Source organism: Vanessa tameamea, chromosome 19, assembly GCF_037043105.1.
Source record: "Vanessa tameamea isolate UH-Manoa-2023 chromosome 19, ilVanTame1 primary haplotype, whole genome shotgun sequence".
Classification (NCBI taxonomy): Eukaryota; Metazoa; Arthropoda; class Insecta; order Lepidoptera; family Nymphalidae; genus Vanessa; species Vanessa tameamea.
The window spans coordinates 3937462-3958669 of NC_087327.1; the positions used below are offsets into that span (position 1 = coordinate 3937462).

A 21208-nucleotide genomic window follows, 5' to 3' on the forward strand; every position below is an offset into this window, starting at 1 on the left:
ATCCATTGATTTTGTTGCGATTTATTTTAATAGATAGATTTATTCAAGAGGAAGGTTTATATGTATAATACATGCACAATATAGTAGAGAAATAGAGATAATGTTAGAGGTTTCTAAAATTATGTCGTAAATAAACACATTTTTTGCGCTTACATTGCAAATGCTGGATCAACCCTACGATATAGATCAAAATAACGTAGTACAGTATTGTACACCTTAAAAAGTTTTTTAAAAAAGTCCACGATGGTATATGTCTATCTCTGAGGGATAACCCACAAAAACTATTTTTTATCCGTTACTTTTTACGAGAAATAATGGCTTATTTTCAAGGAGATTTTAAGTATTACAGCATTAATCCATATCCAATTAAGTACCTTAAATACATTGTGCATTTAATATAGATCAACATGACCTTTCACAGTATATAATTTAAATTAATATTTTCGAAGATATTACAGATTTAAAATGCAGAGACTTACCGGTTTGTATGCATCAAAAACTGTGAACGTTGTAAGACTTTCTGTAGTATATTTAGTATCAGCATTGCAACCGTGCGAACCCGGGACGGGTCGCTAGTTGTAAATAAATTAAAAAAAAAAGTTAAAACAATTGAAGTAATTGTGCAAAAATCTTCATTAAAAGTATAACCCTTCGCGTTTTTGCTTCTACTAGTGACAAGAGGTCTGTTTCATTTTTTGCCAAGAGGATCGGAATTGCGATTCAAGCGGGAAATACTGCTAGCTCCCTTGCCACCATTCCACGCGGTCATGATTTGTATAGTAACTAATTTATAATTCTTATTTAAATACAGTTAAGGCTCCAAAGTTATGGCTATAATAATTCTTATGTAAATAAATAAATTGATGTTAAATATATTATTTTTATAAATATGTATATTTTTAATGTACTAATACACGTTCTATGTAAATAATGAGAATATTTTGCGCAATTTAATTTCCATTGAATCTCTAAGCCCTTAACGTGTTATAGTCTAGACGAGTTGAATTGAATAGATAGAGATTAAATCTTATACGTTTGAAAGCTATTTCATAACATGTTAATCTAGACTTAAAATAAATTAGTATTTTGTAACTAATTTTGATGCATAATGAAACTTATTTAACTTATAATTTGCTTTGATGTTATGTCCCTTGTGCCTGTAGTTACACTGGCTCACACACCCTTCAAACCGGAACACAACAATACTGAGTACTGTTGTTTGGCGGTACATTATCTGATGAGTGGTACCTACCCAGATGGGTTTGTACGAAGCCCTACCATCAAGTAAATTTTCATGTGTTCAATTTATGTTTATAATCACGATGTTTTTGATGGTGAAGGAAGTGCATGATTCGAATACAAATTTTCTACTTTTATATTTAACAACTCGTAATGGAAAGGCGTGTATAATACGTTGCAAACCCTCTTTAGAAAAAGAGAGAAGACCTTAGCTCAGCAAAGACAGGCTGTTTCACTTTTTACTTTTATTTATATCACCCGAAACACCCGTCGTTGTTCAGACTTCTCACAGGTATTATTGAGATTGTACCAGATAATATAACAAATAAAAAAGTGCGTTGGTCTAGTAGCTACTTGAAATTCAATCAGTCAGATTAATATAGATTTTGGCGAAAATTCAGAAAATAACTCTTTGTGATAAAACTTAAATTATAAAAAGATATTATTTAATTTATTCTGGCAATACTTGGGGAAAATACATAATAAAAGTCAATAATATGTTGAATTGGTTGAACGCACGTCTGACCACGTTTAATAGCCACTCGTTTTGATAAGTCGTGAGATAAGTTATCGATAAGGTTTCAATTCATTCGTGATGGCGCTGCAGCACTTTGAATAGATGAAGGTCGTGAACATATGTGAAGATTCATTTTTTCGTTACAAACTATATGACATACATTGGATCTACAACAGCTGTGCACTGCGCCATCTTGGCTCTGCCATAGCTGTGCACTATGTCATCTTGGCATACCGACTGGCTTCGTTCGTTTCTGAAAATAAATTGTAAAAAGTTTTTACGTTTTACAATTAATAAATTAAAAAAAGCAAACCTCTATTTAAATTATAAATTTAAGCAAAATAGTTGAGAGATACAAGAAATAAATTTATATAAATCATTATATACAGAAGGAAAAAACTAATAACAGTACATTAAATAAAAAATAATCGTATATATATATCATTGTATGTATGGCAGCAAGTATATACGTGTGCGAATATGTTTGTGTATAAATTATATTTTTTTATTATTTCATTTTATTTTCGGGAGACATACAGCATACTATAATACACAAACATTTAATACCAATATAAGAGCATAGTTTCCACTATTACATTAAATCATGGAGTGAATCCAATAAGAACAAGTAATCAATAGATAATAATCAAAGATATGTGACTGTTAATTACATCACCATTGACTAAGACTTTATTTTGTAGAGAAATACGTATTTAGATGATAAGCACAGTTAAGGATTGGTGCTTTTTTATTACCCCAAAAACAATCTCAATAATAGAAATAAATGTAATGTGTATACTGTATACCTACGTATGTTTTCCAGTTTATGTCTGTTAAACTGGCTACATGGATAAACATAAATTTATTAATAATTTTTCATTTTGATCCATTTAAAGTAAAGTATACATGCGGCAACTTTTGTTTGGCCGCAGTAATTAATTTCAAGGTAGCTCGCTGTTTTTGTTAGTATAAAATTAGGTTTCTGATTTAAAGTAATATTGTTTTGGCAAGAGATTAGTAGAGATATGTCATCTGCAAATGAAATATATGGTACCTCTATGTCTCTTCTAAATTCATAGTCACGTTTAAATTTTAATAAAATTGGCTATTTGAATTAAATCAATTGTATTTTTATAAATAAACAATGAATGTCTGGGTAGGTACCACTTATCATATATTCTACCACCAAACAGCAGTAACCAGTATTGTTGTGATGCGGTTGTAAGGGTGTGTGAACAAGTGTAACTACAGGCACAAGAGACATAACATCTTAGATCCCAAGGTTGGTGGCACATTGGCGATGTTAGGAATAGTGAATATTTCTTACTGCGCCATTGTCACCACTTACCATTAAGTGGCACATATGTTTGTCCGCCTACCTATTTTATAAAAATAAACAAATAATTAAATATTATATTAGGATGTTTATAATAATAATAATAAGAGGAATTGAATAAGTTCCTAATTGCCTTAACAAAAAAAACTTTAAAATGTTCTAAGATTGAAGAAGACTCAGTATTTATTCTACTATAAATATCACTTGTGACGTCAACCTAATATCGCACTTAAAATAATTTCATTCGAAACGCAAAAGGAAAACGAAAATTTATTTGAGTGAGTTTCTAACATGAATATTTAAAGAATTTCAGGAATGGTAATTAAATTTGATCTCGAGTACTACAGCTGGGGATCTAGGGTTTGACCTGAATTTATTAATTTAGTTTAAATATATCAGAAATTTTATTATTTGTCGTTTTTAAAATTCATAAAAATATTGAACTAATTTGACAAGATAAAAAAATTAAATAGTTATAAATGAATTCCAAAAAACAATTGTTTGAAAAAAAAATTCGGATGGCAACAGCGCCTTCTACCGGGACCAATTATGACTAAGAACCGTCCAGAGGTAACCTGGGAATTATGAGTGCAATAAAATACTTCATAAAAATCGGTCAAGACGCAAACCATTTTTTTTAAAAATAAATAAAGATAATTATCAATATATATATAAGTAAAATATCACTCACCAAGACCTGACTTAAAATTTAGAAAATGGTAGATGTATTTTTGTTTGAATTTTACCTATACGAAGTTGTTACTAACAGCTAATATAATTATATTTTAACAATTATTAAAACTTAAATTTACAATGTCATGTTCTGTTTGACAGTAAAAACATATAGGAATAATAAAAACGCAAATCTAAATTATAGAGAGGTAACATATAACAAAGTTAAACATATATAAAATCAATACAGACATATTAATTTCGTTTTCAATCAAATGATGGACATGAAATGTTTATATGTCGTATGTAAATATACCTAACGTCAGTTTATGTACAAAGAAATATAAGGTTTCTATGTTACAAATAGGGTTCGTGGGAGGCCTATTAGTCAAACAATATACGATAAATATTGTGAAGCTCGAATTGAAATGGATCTGTCAATTTCATATGGTATTGAAACATGTTGTTACAATAATTGTATACAAATATACACACATGAATACTTTGTTTTGTCTTATTATGATATTCGTAATTGTTAATATTGATTAATACGCTTTTATTATGTGGTGGGTGGTAAATTGGCCACCGGTTTCAAGACCTTTATAGAAATTGTTTTTATTCATTCATTCATCATATTACCAACGTTGGGACCACCACATTCGTAAAACCAAAACACAACAACCTATTGCGGTTTGGCGGTAGAATTTATGATGAGTGGGTGGTATCTAAGATGCAAGTCGTTTTCATCTAATTATTATAAATGTGGAAATTTTCCATCTAACACATGGACGTTTCGCGCAAGGTGATATATATGCACATGAAAATTCAGTGTGTTGTCGTTATTAATTTGGAATTATTTTACAAATATTTTAAATAATTTTACATCTACAAGGCTTTTAGAACTATCTATACTGATATTATAAATGCGAAAGTAACTCTGTCTGTTACCTCTTCGCCCTTAAACGGCTAAACCGATTTAGAAGAAATTTGGTTTGGAAATAGAGTCCCGGAGAAGGACGCGAACTACTTTTATAAATTTACCCCTCAACGGGGTAAAATGGACAGGTTTGTGTGATATAAATTAAACGAGTAAAGCCACAGATTCAGCTAGTTATTAATAGAATTTAAATTAAATAATTTTATTTGCATTAGTTTTAGAGTAGCCATATAAATATAAAAAAATAATATGTTACATTCCATACATACTGACGAAATAAATTTCACTTAAAATATATACATAGATATATTTTAAATTTTCAAAACTAACATGGAGTATCATCTCATAAAAAATATATTAACATATAATTTATTTGCCAGTTATATATGTATATTATAAAGTTATTAGATATAGTTTGTTATCTCGCGTAATTGACAGCTCGCTGCGGATCTGTCTGCATTTCACCACAAAAGCTAGTAAAATCATTGATTAATTCTATGGCAACACTAATTATTTTGTAAATAGAAATTTCACAAATTTAATATATTGTTTTTCTTGTGTCGTTTTTTATTGTAAATGATATATTTGTGTGACATTTATGTATAGTTATATTTAAGAATTATTTAAATTATCTTGTCTTGGCATGAGACCATCGTCTAAAAAATACACACGTTCTTTATGGTTTTTGGTAGATAACTCTTTAATCTAGACCAGAGACAAGTTATATCCTAAGTTCATAAGCATGTTCTATTTTAATTACCTATTTCAATTTGTTAATAAATCACAATTTCATTAATTAATTATGAAAGGATTATTAATAATAATAATATTTTGTTGTGTTAGGATTTTTGTGATGGTAAAGAAACAATATATTATGGATAATTTATTAATTTCCTAATCAAAACATAAAAAAAAACTTAAAGTAAACTTATTGTCATTCATTGTGTTAATATTTCTTGGTAACGAGAGAATAATCTCATTTTCAAACTCCAGAGGATAGAGATATTTTATTTAGACAGGGTCTTATCATTAAGCTTTCATGAATTTTAGTTTTGTTGATTGGACGTACTAAATAAAACACACCTATATGGAAGATGTACTTAAAATAAACCTTATAAAAAATTTAGTAGGACCGCACAAGCCCGTCTGGATATGTACCACCCACTCATTCGATATCCTACCGTCAAACAGTTATACTTAGTATTGTTATGTTCCGGTTTAAAGATCGAGGGAGACCCTAACAGACAGATATAAGGGAGATAACACCCTACTTCGTACGGATAATATTACTTCCAGTGTCATTGTCTATAGGTATTATTTACCATCAGGTGACCCATTTAACAGTCAGCCTACACAATTAAAATACTAGAAAAAATATTTTTCTTTTCATATAAAGGCATCAAATAACCAAGCTTACGCGCAATAACACCGATAATATTGGGAGTTTCATCGAAAACAGATAAGACCATTATACCTTCTTCAATTCGAAAACTATTAGTTTGCCAGCGCGGTCTCTATTTACACAGATTTTATCGGCCAAATGGCTTTTAGAGGGTCGGCACTGAGACGGTTTTGTGGCTGTATTTATTCGGGGATAAATTTTTTACCGAAGTTATTGGTTTCAGTTTTATATTTATAGTTGTATAGCTATTATGAGCCCGTGAATGGAAAATTTTGCTGATATATACGTAATTTGTTGGTTTTGAAGTTGCTTTATATTACATTATGTTTAAAATTCGGCTAGAAACAAAAATATATCAAACTCAATAAAGAGCAGTTTTATTACTTTGAGCAAGAGAGGTTTTTGTCAACAGTAAGATCTGAAAGAATGTTTTAGACATATGATGAAAGATTTTGTATGAACTTGTCATCAAAATTTTAAATATATTGTTTCGTTAAAATACCTTTCGAATACATAAATCTTTCATTTAAAAATAGATTAAAGTTTACATATAAATTTGAAATACATATGACATATTCAGTCCTTAATTTATTTTTACATGTTAAATACATTTATACAAAATAAATTTGGTAAATCTATCTGAAAATTCAGGAATCATACGTTTTAAATGCAGAGATACACTAAGAAACGATTTGCGAAATTTTGATTACAACAGGGAGAGCAAATTCAATTTTATCTCACATAAACATTCATCATTCGATCCGTTAAAAGTGTCTAAAGTATATTCATGTTGTTGAATTATTCATTAAGTTGCATTCATAAATTCCTAACTTTCCTAATGTAAAGCGCGTCTTATACGTTAATATAATTTATCGAGATACATATTGTAATAAATATTATAAATGTATTATATAATGCGACTGGATAATCTTATCCAACTTATACAGCCTAATAATGTTCTAATCATCTAATGGCAAACTGATTTGCTGACGTATTCCACCTTAAGCCAAACGTAATTAATTTCACCACCACTGACTCGCTATTGAATTATTAACGAGGTTGTGTGACGCGTTCCATTCATATTCTTTTTACAAAATTAGATATAAAATATATTAATAAAAATACTACGTGGAATAGGGTAAAGCGAGACATTTTTATTTATATTCAAATAAATAAATTTAATTAAAAAGGTATTTTTATTTTAACACGCTTTTATATACAATATTTTGTGATAATGATCTCCTAATGATCATTATAGATTTCCTTTGTCGGGAGTCAATCCTGGGTTTTAAATGAGGTCATGCTTCCTACTGGTCCTATTTCACATTGCAAGATTTGACCCTGTTTGGGTCCATTGACCATTAACAAATGAAAATTGCAATTTAAATTTGGAATAAAGTTTCATTAAATAATCATTAATTGTCATCGAATAAAATTGAACCTGGTTATTTCCAGAGGGATCGCCGTTTGAGTAACAGTAGAGTTGAAATGCTACAGAATTACCATTCCGTAGCCGACCGTAGCGTCCTTCGTAGCGAATATTTACATATGTTAAAATGAGACAATTATTCAAAACGAGATGAAAATTTTGCCCTTTTACCTTATATGCTCGTTGAAAATTTTAAGGCAAAGGTAAAAATTTTAATATTAAAATTACGTGACACAGTTTTATTAAGCATATAACCATTTCAATACACATTTGATAATAACTAGTCGTTTATAAATTAAAATATGTATTTTTAAAAACAAATACGTATTTGCTTTTAAAAAAATATGCTTTTTATTTATTCAAGACTAACTATAAATAATTAAAATTATTAAAAAAAAATAATAATCTCTGTTTTCATTGGTCACTCTATAACTTGAAAACTACTTTACCGATTTCGTATTAGAAGGTCCTTACGGAAAGAAAAATTAAAATTATGCGTAGAAATTGAAAATTTACAGAAAAAAACAAAGATTTTCTTGAAGTTTAGCTACGTTACTCCTTTCGCGATAGACGTTCATTAAAAAAGGGAAATTTCAACTTCAAGGGAGATAAAATGTTGTATGAATGTTAACCATGTATGTGCAACCCACAAGACGTCATCATTCTCCTCACCGACTATCTCAATATGAAATGGCGGCACTCCCTGACGGTTCGATTGTCAAGGGATTAAATTGTGAATCTTCATAACGCAAAATAAATTAATTTAATTAAGAGGAGTATTTTTATTAAAATAACAATGTTGCCTGATCTTATTTTTGTCACAAGCAAGAAACTTTTTTTTTACTACCCTCATAAAGTATAATCGCTTTGAATACGAATCTACTAATCGCTACGAATCAGATCAGTTAAATAAATTAACCAGTTTTTGTGGACATATATATCTATTTAGTAGCTAGTACTAGGAGGAAGTTAGTTTTATTAAGCGCTATAAAATTAACATTCCAGATCCAATTTAAGTACAATGTTCTCATGTTAACAATTCCGACGCTATATTTTTTATTTTTGACTCGTGTACTAAATTATATTTTATTCTAAATTTTAAGATATTTCAATTGTATTAATGGTATAGTCATTTGGTTATAAATGATAATTTTTTACTAAACAGGTATAAGGATGCTTGACCAACCTTACATGACCGATCTCATCGAGGCTAACTCCATGGGGCACGAGCCTCACAAGATCCACATATATAGCGCCTCGTGGGGTCCAACTGATGACGGGAGAACTGTTGATGGACCAAGAAACGCTACAATGAGAGCTATCGTGAGAGGTGTCAATGAGGTTAGTAGAAAATAATCATTTCATTCATCATACTTTGGTAATGAATTTATAATATTGGCCGTGTTAAAATATTAATAATCTCTTACATTTCCTTCCCTTAGTCCCGAATATCTCGAGAACTAGGACGTTATGTCTTTTGTGTCTATAGTTATACTAAAACACTCATACTCAGTTGAATCGAAAAATAAAGAATTTTATTTGTGCACATTTCTAATTTTATGGTATATTTTATTGGTTTTATTAATTATTATTTATATAGTTTAAAAAATGTATTATAATTCTTACCTAATACCAGACAACCAGCCTTAAAATGCGAGCAAATCCGCGGGCGAAAATTGAATAACAGAAATTAACTATGTTTCCAATAACACAAACTCCATGTGAGATTAACGAGTAATCATTGAGTTCTTACACTAATTGATAATTGTTCACAAGAAACATTGCGTCTACTAAACTATTAACACAATATTACTATTAATAAAAACATTTGATCTCGTAGATATTTTATTTGTCTCATGAATATAAGATACTGCTTTAATAGCGTCTTTCAATTTATATCGTAGCTTTTAAATTGGAAAATCTTAACTCGACACATCAGGATAGTATCGATAATTCATTTTATATCCTTATATATGTTGGAGATTTTTGCCTATATTTTAAACTTCCCATTTAAAGCTTCATAGGTGACTCATGACGTTTACTTTAACGGGGTAATAACCACGCGGCACGCGGTATTAAATATTATTGTAGAAAAGTGTGTGCATAAACAGAGGTATACTCTGTATATTTACGTTCTCAAGGGACGGCAATCCGACACGTTCAGAGAAAGTTGAAGCGTATAAAGGTACGTGCTTGCTGAGTGGGTATAAACATTGCCGATTTTCAAACTTCAGGCTACTGAGAATGTCTATACAAGAGACCGAATAACTTATTTAAAACCCAAGAAACCCGTAATCCACAGTTATAAAGCTGTCTTTACAACTACAGCTGACGAGACAATCCATCAATACAATATACAATACTAAGGAAAGTTGATGAATCAACGAATAACAAGGCTCGACAACGATGTGTATAGTTTTATTCACAGCAAGCTAACATTTTATATTTTTATCAAGTACTTATTGTAATAAAACACGTGCATTATTCTCAGACAACTTAAGTAATATTTAATGTTTCATAGATATGTATAATGTTATGTAGATTGTTTTTGTCAATTATTATTTACGGGTGTCTTATTAAAAGTATGTTAAATAATCTATCATGTACGGATCATCATTGGAGACCTCTCTGATTCCGATTCAACTCTTCATAATCTACCAACTTACTCAAACTAACACTATCTGTAGAGCCGAAAGAATCCCTTAAAGTATATAACTGTTACTCTAAACCAATTATTCACTAACTTAATCTATAATTATTATTTTACCAAGCAGCGAATACGTTAAGGTGTTCTAAGATTGCTTAATTAGTATTTGAATGAAGCTGTTGATTACCAAGAAACCCGCAATGAGCGGTTACGTTAAGCGGGGAGAGGCAACATACGTGCATATCTGCGTGTATGAATCTATTTGCATCCAAGTACTCGTAGGGACATAAAGAGGGAACAGAAAGGATTATTTGTTCAGGGGAATTGAGTTCTTAGTGCTTCTCTTATCTACGTATGATCTATGACCCGCGTGTAATCTCCAACGTTCTTTTGTTTATTTCTCTGTCTAGTTTTTTCTTTGAATATTTACTATTTAATAATCTTTTGTCTTTGTCGTCAGTCAATTCAATTGATCTATTCTGTCTTTAATTATTTTATAAAATTTTATAACCCTTTTGAAAGAAATATTTCTTTTGAGCAGTTTGAAATTCAGATATAATTTCTTCTTATTTTAATTTTGGTTTTATTTTAGATGTTTCGTAATGAGGTCGGTAATATGATATATTAAATTAATAAAATTTACGATTGAAATATAGTGCGACGATTACGTAAATGTTTACGAAAACTTCATACTATTTATCTTAAATAAACTCTTACAATAAAATAAAACATTTTTATTGTTGAAGTAAGTCGTACTTGCAAGTCGTCAACATAAAACTAATCTGTAATATCTGAAAAACCGATAAATCCTATGCTTAAATAAAAGACATTGAATGCTTTGACGAGGTTTTCGTTTGGACGCAATTTCCTTCTACAGAATGCTGACGTTGCAAAATGAAAGCTCGACTGAGATTTCCTGAAGGTAATGGCTCGCAGCGAAATGGCTGTGTCGGCGGCAAAAAGCGGTCTGTGTTTACAGGAATATAAAGAGTATCTTAGGGTATTTAGTGAATGTTATTTTATGTTCTAGAATCCTGAAGTTTATGTATCTGATATTTATTTATTAAACATTATTGTATGATCATTTTTATACAGATACAAAATTCTTCTAACATTTCTTAACAAGGAAAACCTCGATAATATAGAAGCTAATGAGATAGATTCCGTAGTCTTAGGTTCGAATCTCGATTCGAACCCAAGACAACTCGAGAGTCAGGGTAGTAAATTGCTCAAGGCAAAATTAATAGTATCAGAGCTTAGAAGTCGATATTGGTAGTCTCTCGGAGAGCACTTAAAGCCACTAGTTTCGCCCTGTATCTTTCTCCGGTCGTGTTAGATAGAACTTCTATCGAATTATAGAATTAAAGAAATAGATAGTGAATTGTATTGTAATATATATGCTAGAATAACATTCGCGTCGCATCGAATCCGGTGTTTTGAATGTAGATTCTAGCAAAAAAATCGGTAAAAAATTTAGGAGTTAATTTTTTTCATCAATTAAATCAGATAAAGGTATGTTAGTGGAATATTATTGAATGATTTTATATTTCCTGCGTGAAAATTAACGAATACTATATCAATGAAAATAATATAACTACTGAGTTTTGGTTAATCTGGGTAGAATCCGAGCCATTGTTAGATTTACATGACGATTCAAAACTTCTATGAGCCGACTTGAATAAATAATATTTTTATTTTTATGATTTTATTGTGTTTTATCACATTTACAAGGGTTTGCTCGTACAATGATGACTTGAATTGTGGAGATGAAATCTTCTAGTTACCAGGGCCACTCGTAATTTTACTTGACGAATAGACAAAAAAAATTATCGTTCGGTTTTGTTGACTTGCAAATAATCGATTTTATTTATGTATTCGGTAGAACTAGTCAATGGCGTTTTATAATTTAGATACATAATAAAAATTAAAACAAAAAACATATATTCTGTGCAAAACGCTTTCAAAGGTGAGTACGCGTTAGTATTTTATATGAGTAGGTGCAACTAATTTATTTTAACAAAATTAAATTTAAGATATTTACTTAGAAGGGCAGTTTTAAGCAACAGATAGACACTTCTATTTTTATTTATTTCTATAGATATAGTAACTTACATTATGTAATCGTGGATGTTTTAGTATATAAAAGGTATTTGAATTATTTATTTAACATCTTATAGCGTTTTAGAGATCCCTATTATAAAACAAGACAGCCTTTTGTCCGTTGTTCTAAAACGATTTATTTTTAGTTACGACTTCAATGCGTCAGATCTGCTAATATCAAAGAATGTGTGTATGTGTGAGTGATCTATGGTATGGTTATTGTTTATATTATAACTGTTATAGATACTGGCATTGTCACATATTTGCCAATGATTCCGTGCTGATAAATAGTAACTCAATTGTATTTACGTATGTAATTCAATTGTTGGAAAAGGTTCCGTGAGTATCGTGCCGATTTTTTCACGGTAACATCTACATGTTGAACCAGCTGTGGCTTGATTAAAATGAAATTAATCTTATATAGGTTTTACAAACGACTTTTGTGAAAAATGAAATCACTTACAGTTGAATACCAAAATGGAACATAGGATATATATAGTCCAAGTGATCGTGGATTCGAATTTATCCAAATTAGTTGTTTAAATTTTTGATAATATTACTCGCGCTTGCTGTTTTAATGTCCTCCAGAACCAGAGTCAGATTTAAAAGTCTGAATGCCCTGGGGAAACAAAGGAGTGGAGGCAGTAGACCAACAGAAACGTGGAGAGCCTAATAATTACACATATTATGAATTAATTAAAATATTTCAATTTCAATCAGTAAGCTATAATTTATTTACTTGTATCGGTAACTTTAAAAACCGTAATTAGTAATATTATAATAATTTGACTTTATCTTGATATTTGTTAACTCGTCGGAATATATGTTGTAGGGGCCCCTCTCATATGGAGGTCCCAGGGCAGTTATCCCGGTTGTCCTACCATAAATCCGGCCCTGTCCAGAACGAGAGAAATTGCATGTTTGATGAAATTGTACCATATGTATATATATTATATCATTATACCCGCCAACCCACAGTGGAAAAGCGTGATGCTATAGACTCCGAACCTTTCTCTCAAGATAATCTTTTATCTATAAGTGGTAGATTTATCGTCTCTCTATATTTAACGACTCCCTCGTATGTCTAGAAGGTTAGGTTAGGTTATGAGATACTGTGTTGAAACCTTGGACGGGATAAACAAAAAGTAATTGGCTTTTTTGGGTAGCTGCCTCGAGTTTGGAAGTTGTCAGTGTTTGTTTCCCTGAACCCTAAAAAGGTCGTTGTGTTGAATATTGCGATTGGAATAAGGAGTGCACTTGTGTTCTTAACTCTGCTGTATATGTATATCTCTTTTGTTTAATCGGTTTTTCTAATAAAATTTGTATACAGTCGGCCAAATGTGCCACATGGTGGTAAGTGGTCACCTTTATTAACATTGCCAATGCGCCACCAACCTTGGAAACCAAAATGTTATGTCTATGGTGGCCGGATTTAGACTGGCTCATCCATAAAACATAATAGAAATAATGACTGTAGCTACTTAAACAAAATGTCGATATACAAAATACTTTAGGTATATAGTTGTCAATATATTCTATTCTATTTATTAAATATTTTAAACAGCAAAAGGGACTGTTTACAGACAAATATTCGACCTCTGAAAACTTTCCAAGTTCAATCTAGCTTCGTAAAGTATTCTCTCCTTTGTGATTTTATATATATACTAAATGAAAACACGGCTTCGCTCGGGTAAAATAAATAAGACTAAACAAATAATAATATGCTAACTACCGTACCCCTGCACGAAATTATTATTTGGAACACACTTTCTGAACGCACCCGTAAAAGTCAAACATGGCCGCCCAAAGAACTCTTACGTCATTGAATATCGTGGATTTAATATCGAAATATCTCGATTATACGAATATTGAAGACATATGTCGTCGACTGAAAAAACATTCTTTTTAACGATCTATAATTTTACATTACATTAGGTATTACTATTATTATTAGATTACTGTTTCATTTTATTTATATTCTCTACAATAGATGCACTGTTTTTCAATGATTATTTTTTTCTTTTATAATCTGCATCAAAATCAACGAATATAAATATCGATATAAATATTTGTATACTTTATTGCACAGAGAAATTAAATTGTATAAAAAGTGATCTTTCAGTCAAACCTCAAAACGTGTATTTTAAAAGTTGGCGTGTATAAAACGTGTACAGAAAAAAATTCTAATGATACTAACACATACACATAACTATATAAATACTATATATACCTAATGATAAAAAAACAATAAGTCAAACCATCAAGTTAATATTTCGCTTTCGTTAAAAAATACAAAGTAACTAATTATTTTATTCCCCTAACGTAGACTCATAATAACTCGAGGATGTTACGTATTTCCCTCGGGTCAAGAACAAAATTATCCGAAATATTAAGACATGATACGAAAATATCCGAATTGTTGAAAATGTTAGTCATGAAATAATATGAAGTATTTACTTAGTATTCATTTACTTTACGGATTATTTACTAAAACATAAAACATATAGTTTTATTAACTAAAGCTGATGAGTGTGGTTTTTTGAGTACTTCAATGATTGATCTCGTGATCTACTGGTTCAATCAGAAAAAAAAATTTGTAATAGATAGCCCATTTATTCAGGATAATTATGTATACTAAGTTTTTACATATTCCAGTCGGCACAATTGTAAATATGTATTGATAATAAACTTAAATTTGTTATTTGAGAGCCGAGATGGCCCAGTGGTTAGAACGCGTGCATCTTAACCGATGATTTCGGGTTCAAACCCAGGCAGGCACCACTGAATTTTCATGTGCTTAATTTGTGTTTATAATTCATCTCGTGCTCGGCGGTAAAGGGAAACATCGTGAGGAAACCTGCATGTGTCTAATTTCAACGAAATTCTGCCACATGTGTATTCCACCAACCCGCATTGGAGCAGCGTGGTGGAATATGCTCCATACCTTCTCCTCAACGGGAGAGGAGGCCTTAGCCCAGCAGTGGGAAATTTACAGGCTGATTATGTATTATGTTATGTTGTTATTTGAAGACTTTGGTTTAGTATCGTAGAGGTCTAATACGAAATAATTTTGCGACACTTTGGTTTGAAGATCTTCAATTTATTCCTACTCAAAGATTTGATCATATTATTTAATATTAGATCAAAGTGTCGCTCTTATATCGTACTTTGTTTGTAAAACTTAATGCGGATGTAGCTAATTAACTTTCCGCGCAAGAAACAACATAACCCATTTTTTTTTTAATTCTTTAAATTCTTGAATGGAACTTCATTGATTTAGTTCCTTATTTACATTGTTTTTATGTTATTAGGGGCGAAATGGACTGGGTAACATATATGTATGGGCGAGTGGCGACGGTGGTGAAGATGATGACTGCAACTGTGACGGTTACGCCGCTTCCATGTGGACGGTGTCAATAAACAGGTAACATGCATATTTATTATATTTATTTATATAGTTCTTCTGTTTGTATATCACTGAACTCCTCTCCTTAAGAGGACCCATTTTGAAGATTTTTTATTGTCTCTCTGAATGGAAGGTTTAGATTGGAAAAATCTTGGAACCCTATCGCAATGATGTAGCACTGTATTCCAAGATTTTAACTATAAAATTTAAGGGTACCAAGATTTATTTAACAATTGAAATAAAAACCTTTTTTCACCCGGATGTAGTCAACATTGGTTGCTATTTTAATATATCTAATATAACAACGAAGACATTTTCCGATAATGGTTTTATAGTAAGTGTGACTAATTGAACACTGCAACACAATAACGATGATTAATGATGTCTGAAACAAATTGACAGGCTATATCATTAGTTTTTTAATTATCCATTTGATGTTATTAGAGATAATATTTAAGACAGTTTAATACAGTTTTTTAAATTATAGCTATCTTTAAAATTAAAAACTATTTTAAAAATGATTTGAATTTAAACATAACTTAATATTTTTTTTCTTGATTTATAAATTTAGCTTAGCGAGTATTTAGCAAAACAAAATATTTAATTATTGTTGTCGGCATTGTTTTGACAGAGAATTGTTTAACTAATGATTAAATAAATTTGAATTAACATTTCGACTTAAAATAGCTTCAACATAATAATTATGATCAATTTTTCGCCATATATTTGAAACGAAAGAAATGTTCCTTCTACACCTACAGACAGAACTCAACCCACATGACCTCAATATTTGAAGATTTAAAAAAATCGTCTGAAAACAATGTCGATTAAAGCGATTGACATTTATTTATATACATATAATAGCAGTTTGTTTGACAGATTGTGTTTATAAGAAATGACGTAGCTGTATGATTAAAGATGCCTGTGGGCGGATGTGTTGGGCGAGGAGACTGAAATAACCCGTAAACATGTTTTCAGTGCAATAAATGACGGCCAGAACGCCCACTACGATGAGTCCTGCTCGTCAACCCTCGCAAGTACGTTCAGTAACGGTGCTCGGGATCCGAGCACGGGGGTGGCAACCACAGACCTGTACGGGAAATGCACTGCGACTCATTCTGGAACTTCAGCTGCTGCACCTGAAGCAGCTGGAGTATTCGCATTAGCTCTTCACGCGAAGTTAGTAACGTTTTTTGTAAATTATTTAATAAGTGAAATCAACAGTTTTTCTATTATTAAACAATTCTAAAACAGAGGTTAAAGAATTATTTAATAAATAAATATAATAATCATAAAAAAAATCTTTAGGCGAGTTAATACAAAAACAAACATCCTCACTAAAGTATCTACTTTAGTAAACAATACAGTTTTTCTCATGAAATGACGAAAATATTGGCACTTAACGTCACACCCATCGCTAATAATGGGTTCGTATGGCTATTAATACCATGTTAATCATGATCATTTATCGTCGTGACGTGAGCGTTCATCGATCGTAGAAGATACGTAGCTTTACATACTCGTTGCGAAATATGGGGGCAACAAAAACATACGTCACTTACGACTAAATGTAAAAATGTCCGTCATTCAGGTAGACTGACGTTGTTAAGGCTTATTTTTAATTACGACTTAAACAATTTATGTTTTATCATGTCAACTATACTTGATGTAAAACTTACGAAGATAATAAAGGAAGAAAAGATAAAGTACTATACTTAATTTTTCTTGAAATAAAAATAATCTTTTATAAATTCATAAAAAAGTATTTTAAAAAGAATATATGTGAGGGACTGTCTTGATCGAAAGTGTTGTCTTTTAAAAAATTATCTTTGAGAGATTGTATTGTTGTAGTATATTGTAAATATTGTTAATTACTTTTTTTATCTATTTTAGTCCAAATTTGACATGGCGTGATATTCAGCATTTGACGGTCTTAACTTCAAAAAGAAACTCCCTGTATGATGCGAAGGTAAGTATCAAATATAAGTTTAGGTATTATTAACTTAAACTTTATTCCGTAGGATTTGTTAAATACACTTAGCGAAATAAAATTTTCGAATTTAGAAAATAATAATGTTTCAGAGATTTCTATATACTGTATGAAAGACGAAAAGCTCGACAATGTACATTTCGAAAGCCGATCGAATTACTCGAATTTTATTGCGAAATAAGTACCTTGTCACGTATTTGGGTAAAAGGTATTGATTGGGTTTATCAAATGGAGTGATTTTTTATTGTTCAGAGTCGGAGGAAAGACGGTTTCTTACTTAAGCTTTAATGTTTTTGTAAATAGAGTCGTTTTATCTGCCAACATCTTGTTGGATTAAAATATCCAAGGTTGGTGACGCATTGGCACCAATGTCTATGAACGATAATGAACATTTACATCTTTATCGGGTGGCCTATGTGCTCCTATTTTATAGTATAAAAAAAATGTAAATATTATTCGTCGAAATAACTTGGAAAGCAAATTTTATTTAATTTATTTCCCCTTTGAAATGTTAAAATTATTCTGTCCGACTTAAAGTAAATTATTGACATTTCAGGATTTTTTTTTTTATCTAGTTTTATAAATTTGTGCCTTTGAAATTTATGCCTACAAATCTGGCCCTGTTGTTTAAGCTATTCTTGTTGCTACTATTTGTTTATCACCGATTAACGCGTTATCTATTGATAAGCTTCTCTATAATGTTTATAAAGAGTTACATTGTAATAATCGATTACGAGAACATGGAAATAAATTACTCGCCAACGACTTATTTTATGCAAAAAAACACTGATATTTAAATGTTTTGGATAGGAGAAAAATGTTAACGTAATTTTATAAAACGACAGATAATCTGTCGAATTACTGACTGTTAATGAGACAGTATAAATTGAGCAAGAACTAAATGATATTTAAACCACAATATTTGCGCGTGTAATTTTCATTGTTTAACTAATTCAATGCATTTCAGGGCCGTTTTCATTGGACTATGAACGGCGTTGGATTAGAGTTCAATCACCTTTTCGGTTTTGGAGTTCTTGATGCGGGTGCTATGACTGCATTAGCGGCTAACTGGCGCTCCGTCCCACCGCGGTACCATTGTGAAGCCGGCTCTGTGAATACTCATACGTAAGTTAAATTGTAGAAAATCTAAAAACGCAAACCACTGGTTGATATCTATTGTTCATTTCTAAAATATGTTCCATAACGAAGTGGCCTTACTTTAAATAAAATCTCCTATAATAATTTGTATTAGATCATTGATTGTTTCCAGAGTCGAGATGGTCCAGTGGTTAGAACGCGTGCATCTCAAACGATGATTGCGGGTTCAGACCCAGGCCAGCACCACTGAATTTTCATGTGCTTAATTTGTGTTTATAATTCATCTCGTACTCGGCGGTGAAGGAAAACATCGTGAGGAAACCTGCATGTGCCTATTCCACCAACCCGCATTTCCAAACCTTCTCCTCAAAGGGAGAGGAGGCTTTAGCCCAGCAGTGGGAAATTTACAGGCTGTTATTGTTATGTTATTGATTGTTTTATTATTTGTGGATTCAGAAATGACCACTCGGTGGGCTTTGTGCAAGCCTTATCACTAACATCCCATATTTTACCGTCAAAGTGCAATACGTAGCATCATTGCGTTCCGATGTGAATGGAACCAGTGTAACTACAGAAACAGAGGATATAACATCCTCGTTCCGACGTTGGCGTGTTTACAATTTAAATGATGGTTAATATTTCTTACAGCACCATTTTCTGTGGGCATTTATGACCACTTACAATCACGTATCCCTTGATTGATACCAATTGCTTGGAATTTTGTCTCTTAGGCCTTCAAAAATGAATATGCATACTATAGTTAAATCCGTATATTGTTTGTATTTTCAGCGAAATTCCGTCTGAGGATAGCATAACGCTACACATTGAAACCACGGCTTGTGCAGGATCACCCAGTGAAGTCAGATATTTGGAGCATGTTCAAGCCGTTGTAAGTGCGAACGCCACGCGTCGAGGAGATCTTGAATTTTTCTTAACAAGTCCCATGGGAACAAGGTATACTATTGACTGGGTGTTATCATATATTATTCAGTACTTGTTTTAAATATTTTAAGGTATACATAATAAAGTCAAAGGTATACGTAAAAAGATCAAGAAAAGGAGCCCAGGGATTGGTCCAGTGTCTAGAAGATATGAATGTTGGTCCGTCGTCGTGATATATGATGGGCGTGGATATCGTCCAAAAGCTCAAATAAACGTCCGATAAAAGATAATCAACATTTAAGCCCAAAGAAAGATAAACATATATAATATTTAAATATAAATATATAGATTTTGATGCTTATAAAAGATAAGATAAACGAGCATATTTTGATACACGAAATAATGATTGTGAAATATTTCTAGTAAATTTTTAATAATATTTCCAATTGAAAATGGAAATTCGTTTCTTATGCATGAATGTTTTCAGATCGATGATTCTAAGCAGGCGAGCTAACGATGATGACAGCCGTGACGGATTTACTAAGTGGCCATTTATGACTACTCATACATGGGGCGAATATCCGCAGGGGACCTGGACGCTTGAGGTGCGGCTTAATGCGATTTGGTTTTAGGCATAATCTAAGAATCCTATTTAAGAAAAAAAAAAAACCATAAAGGGTATCAACCGTAATGTTACAAACTCTATTTCCTTGTTATATTTGTCATAACGGTAATTGCGGTAATGATTTATAATGACAAAAATTGCAAAAACTTGACATTGTTACAAATATAAATAAGCCTTAACATACTCGTATGAGAGGAAAAATGTTTTGTTTTAGAACGCTTTAAGGCAGGTGGTAAATCTATTTCAACGATGATAAATAAAAAAAGTTGTTTTTCGTATTATTAACTGTCATTCAACGACATTTTTCATGAAACAGAACAAAATATACTGTAATAAATTTTAGTAGATAAGTTCGTGTCTTATACAATACAGGCTCGGTTCTCCGGCGGCTCTGGACCAAGCTCTGCATCTGGCTGGCTGCGAGGCTGGTCGCTGGTGCTGCACGGCACACGGGCTCCCCCTTACGCGCAGTTGCAACCCCAGGACCCACATTCCAAGCTAGCCGTCGTCAAGAAAGCTCATGAAGACAACGCGAACGAAAAATAGACACAGGATACGATGATCTAGAAATGATTGGATTGATTTATTTTTATTCTTGCACAATTTTCATGATGGTTTATTTGAGATTATGATTATTTTCAATGATTTGCTGTATTTTAATTATGCCACTGATGAGTAAGAAGTAACTAGTATATTTAATTTTTACATTTATTTTAGAGTCGAATGTTGGAATGCTCATAAGTAGACGTGGCATGTCCTGTCGTAGCTAGGGGCTGGCTAAGTGGACTGTCAGGGGCATTAACTTCAAGTGCACGATCAATGCAGATAGCCTTTAGGCCGACGTAGGCCTTTCAATCATTATGCTAACACAAATAAAATTACTTTGCAACGATTTATGATAATCAACAATTTTTTTGCCGATCTCTTA

The 21208-nt window shown here is 31.4% G+C and overlaps 1 protein-coding gene across 1 annotated transcript in view; it reads left to right on the forward strand.

The window, feature by feature from the left end:
* The window catches only part of LOC113396101 (neuroendocrine convertase 2), an 89327-nt gene extending 68256 nt beyond the window's left edge, over positions 1-21071 (forward strand). Inside the window, exons 7-14 of the mRNA XM_026633891.2 lie at positions 8698-8873; positions 15591-15703; positions 16664-16864; positions 17579-17654; positions 18643-18800; positions 19563-19727; positions 20143-20260; positions 20653-21071. Coding sequence (XP_026489676.1) covers positions 8698-8873; positions 15591-15703; positions 16664-16864; positions 17579-17654; positions 18643-18800; positions 19563-19727; positions 20143-20260; positions 20653-20826 — 1181 coding nt within the window. The 3' untranslated portion in view covers positions 20827-21071. The remainder of the gene's footprint in view (positions 1-8697; positions 8874-15590; positions 15704-16663; positions 16865-17578; positions 17655-18642; positions 18801-19562; positions 19728-20142; positions 20261-20652) is intronic.
* The last annotated feature ends 137 nt before the right edge of the window (positions 21072-21208 follow it).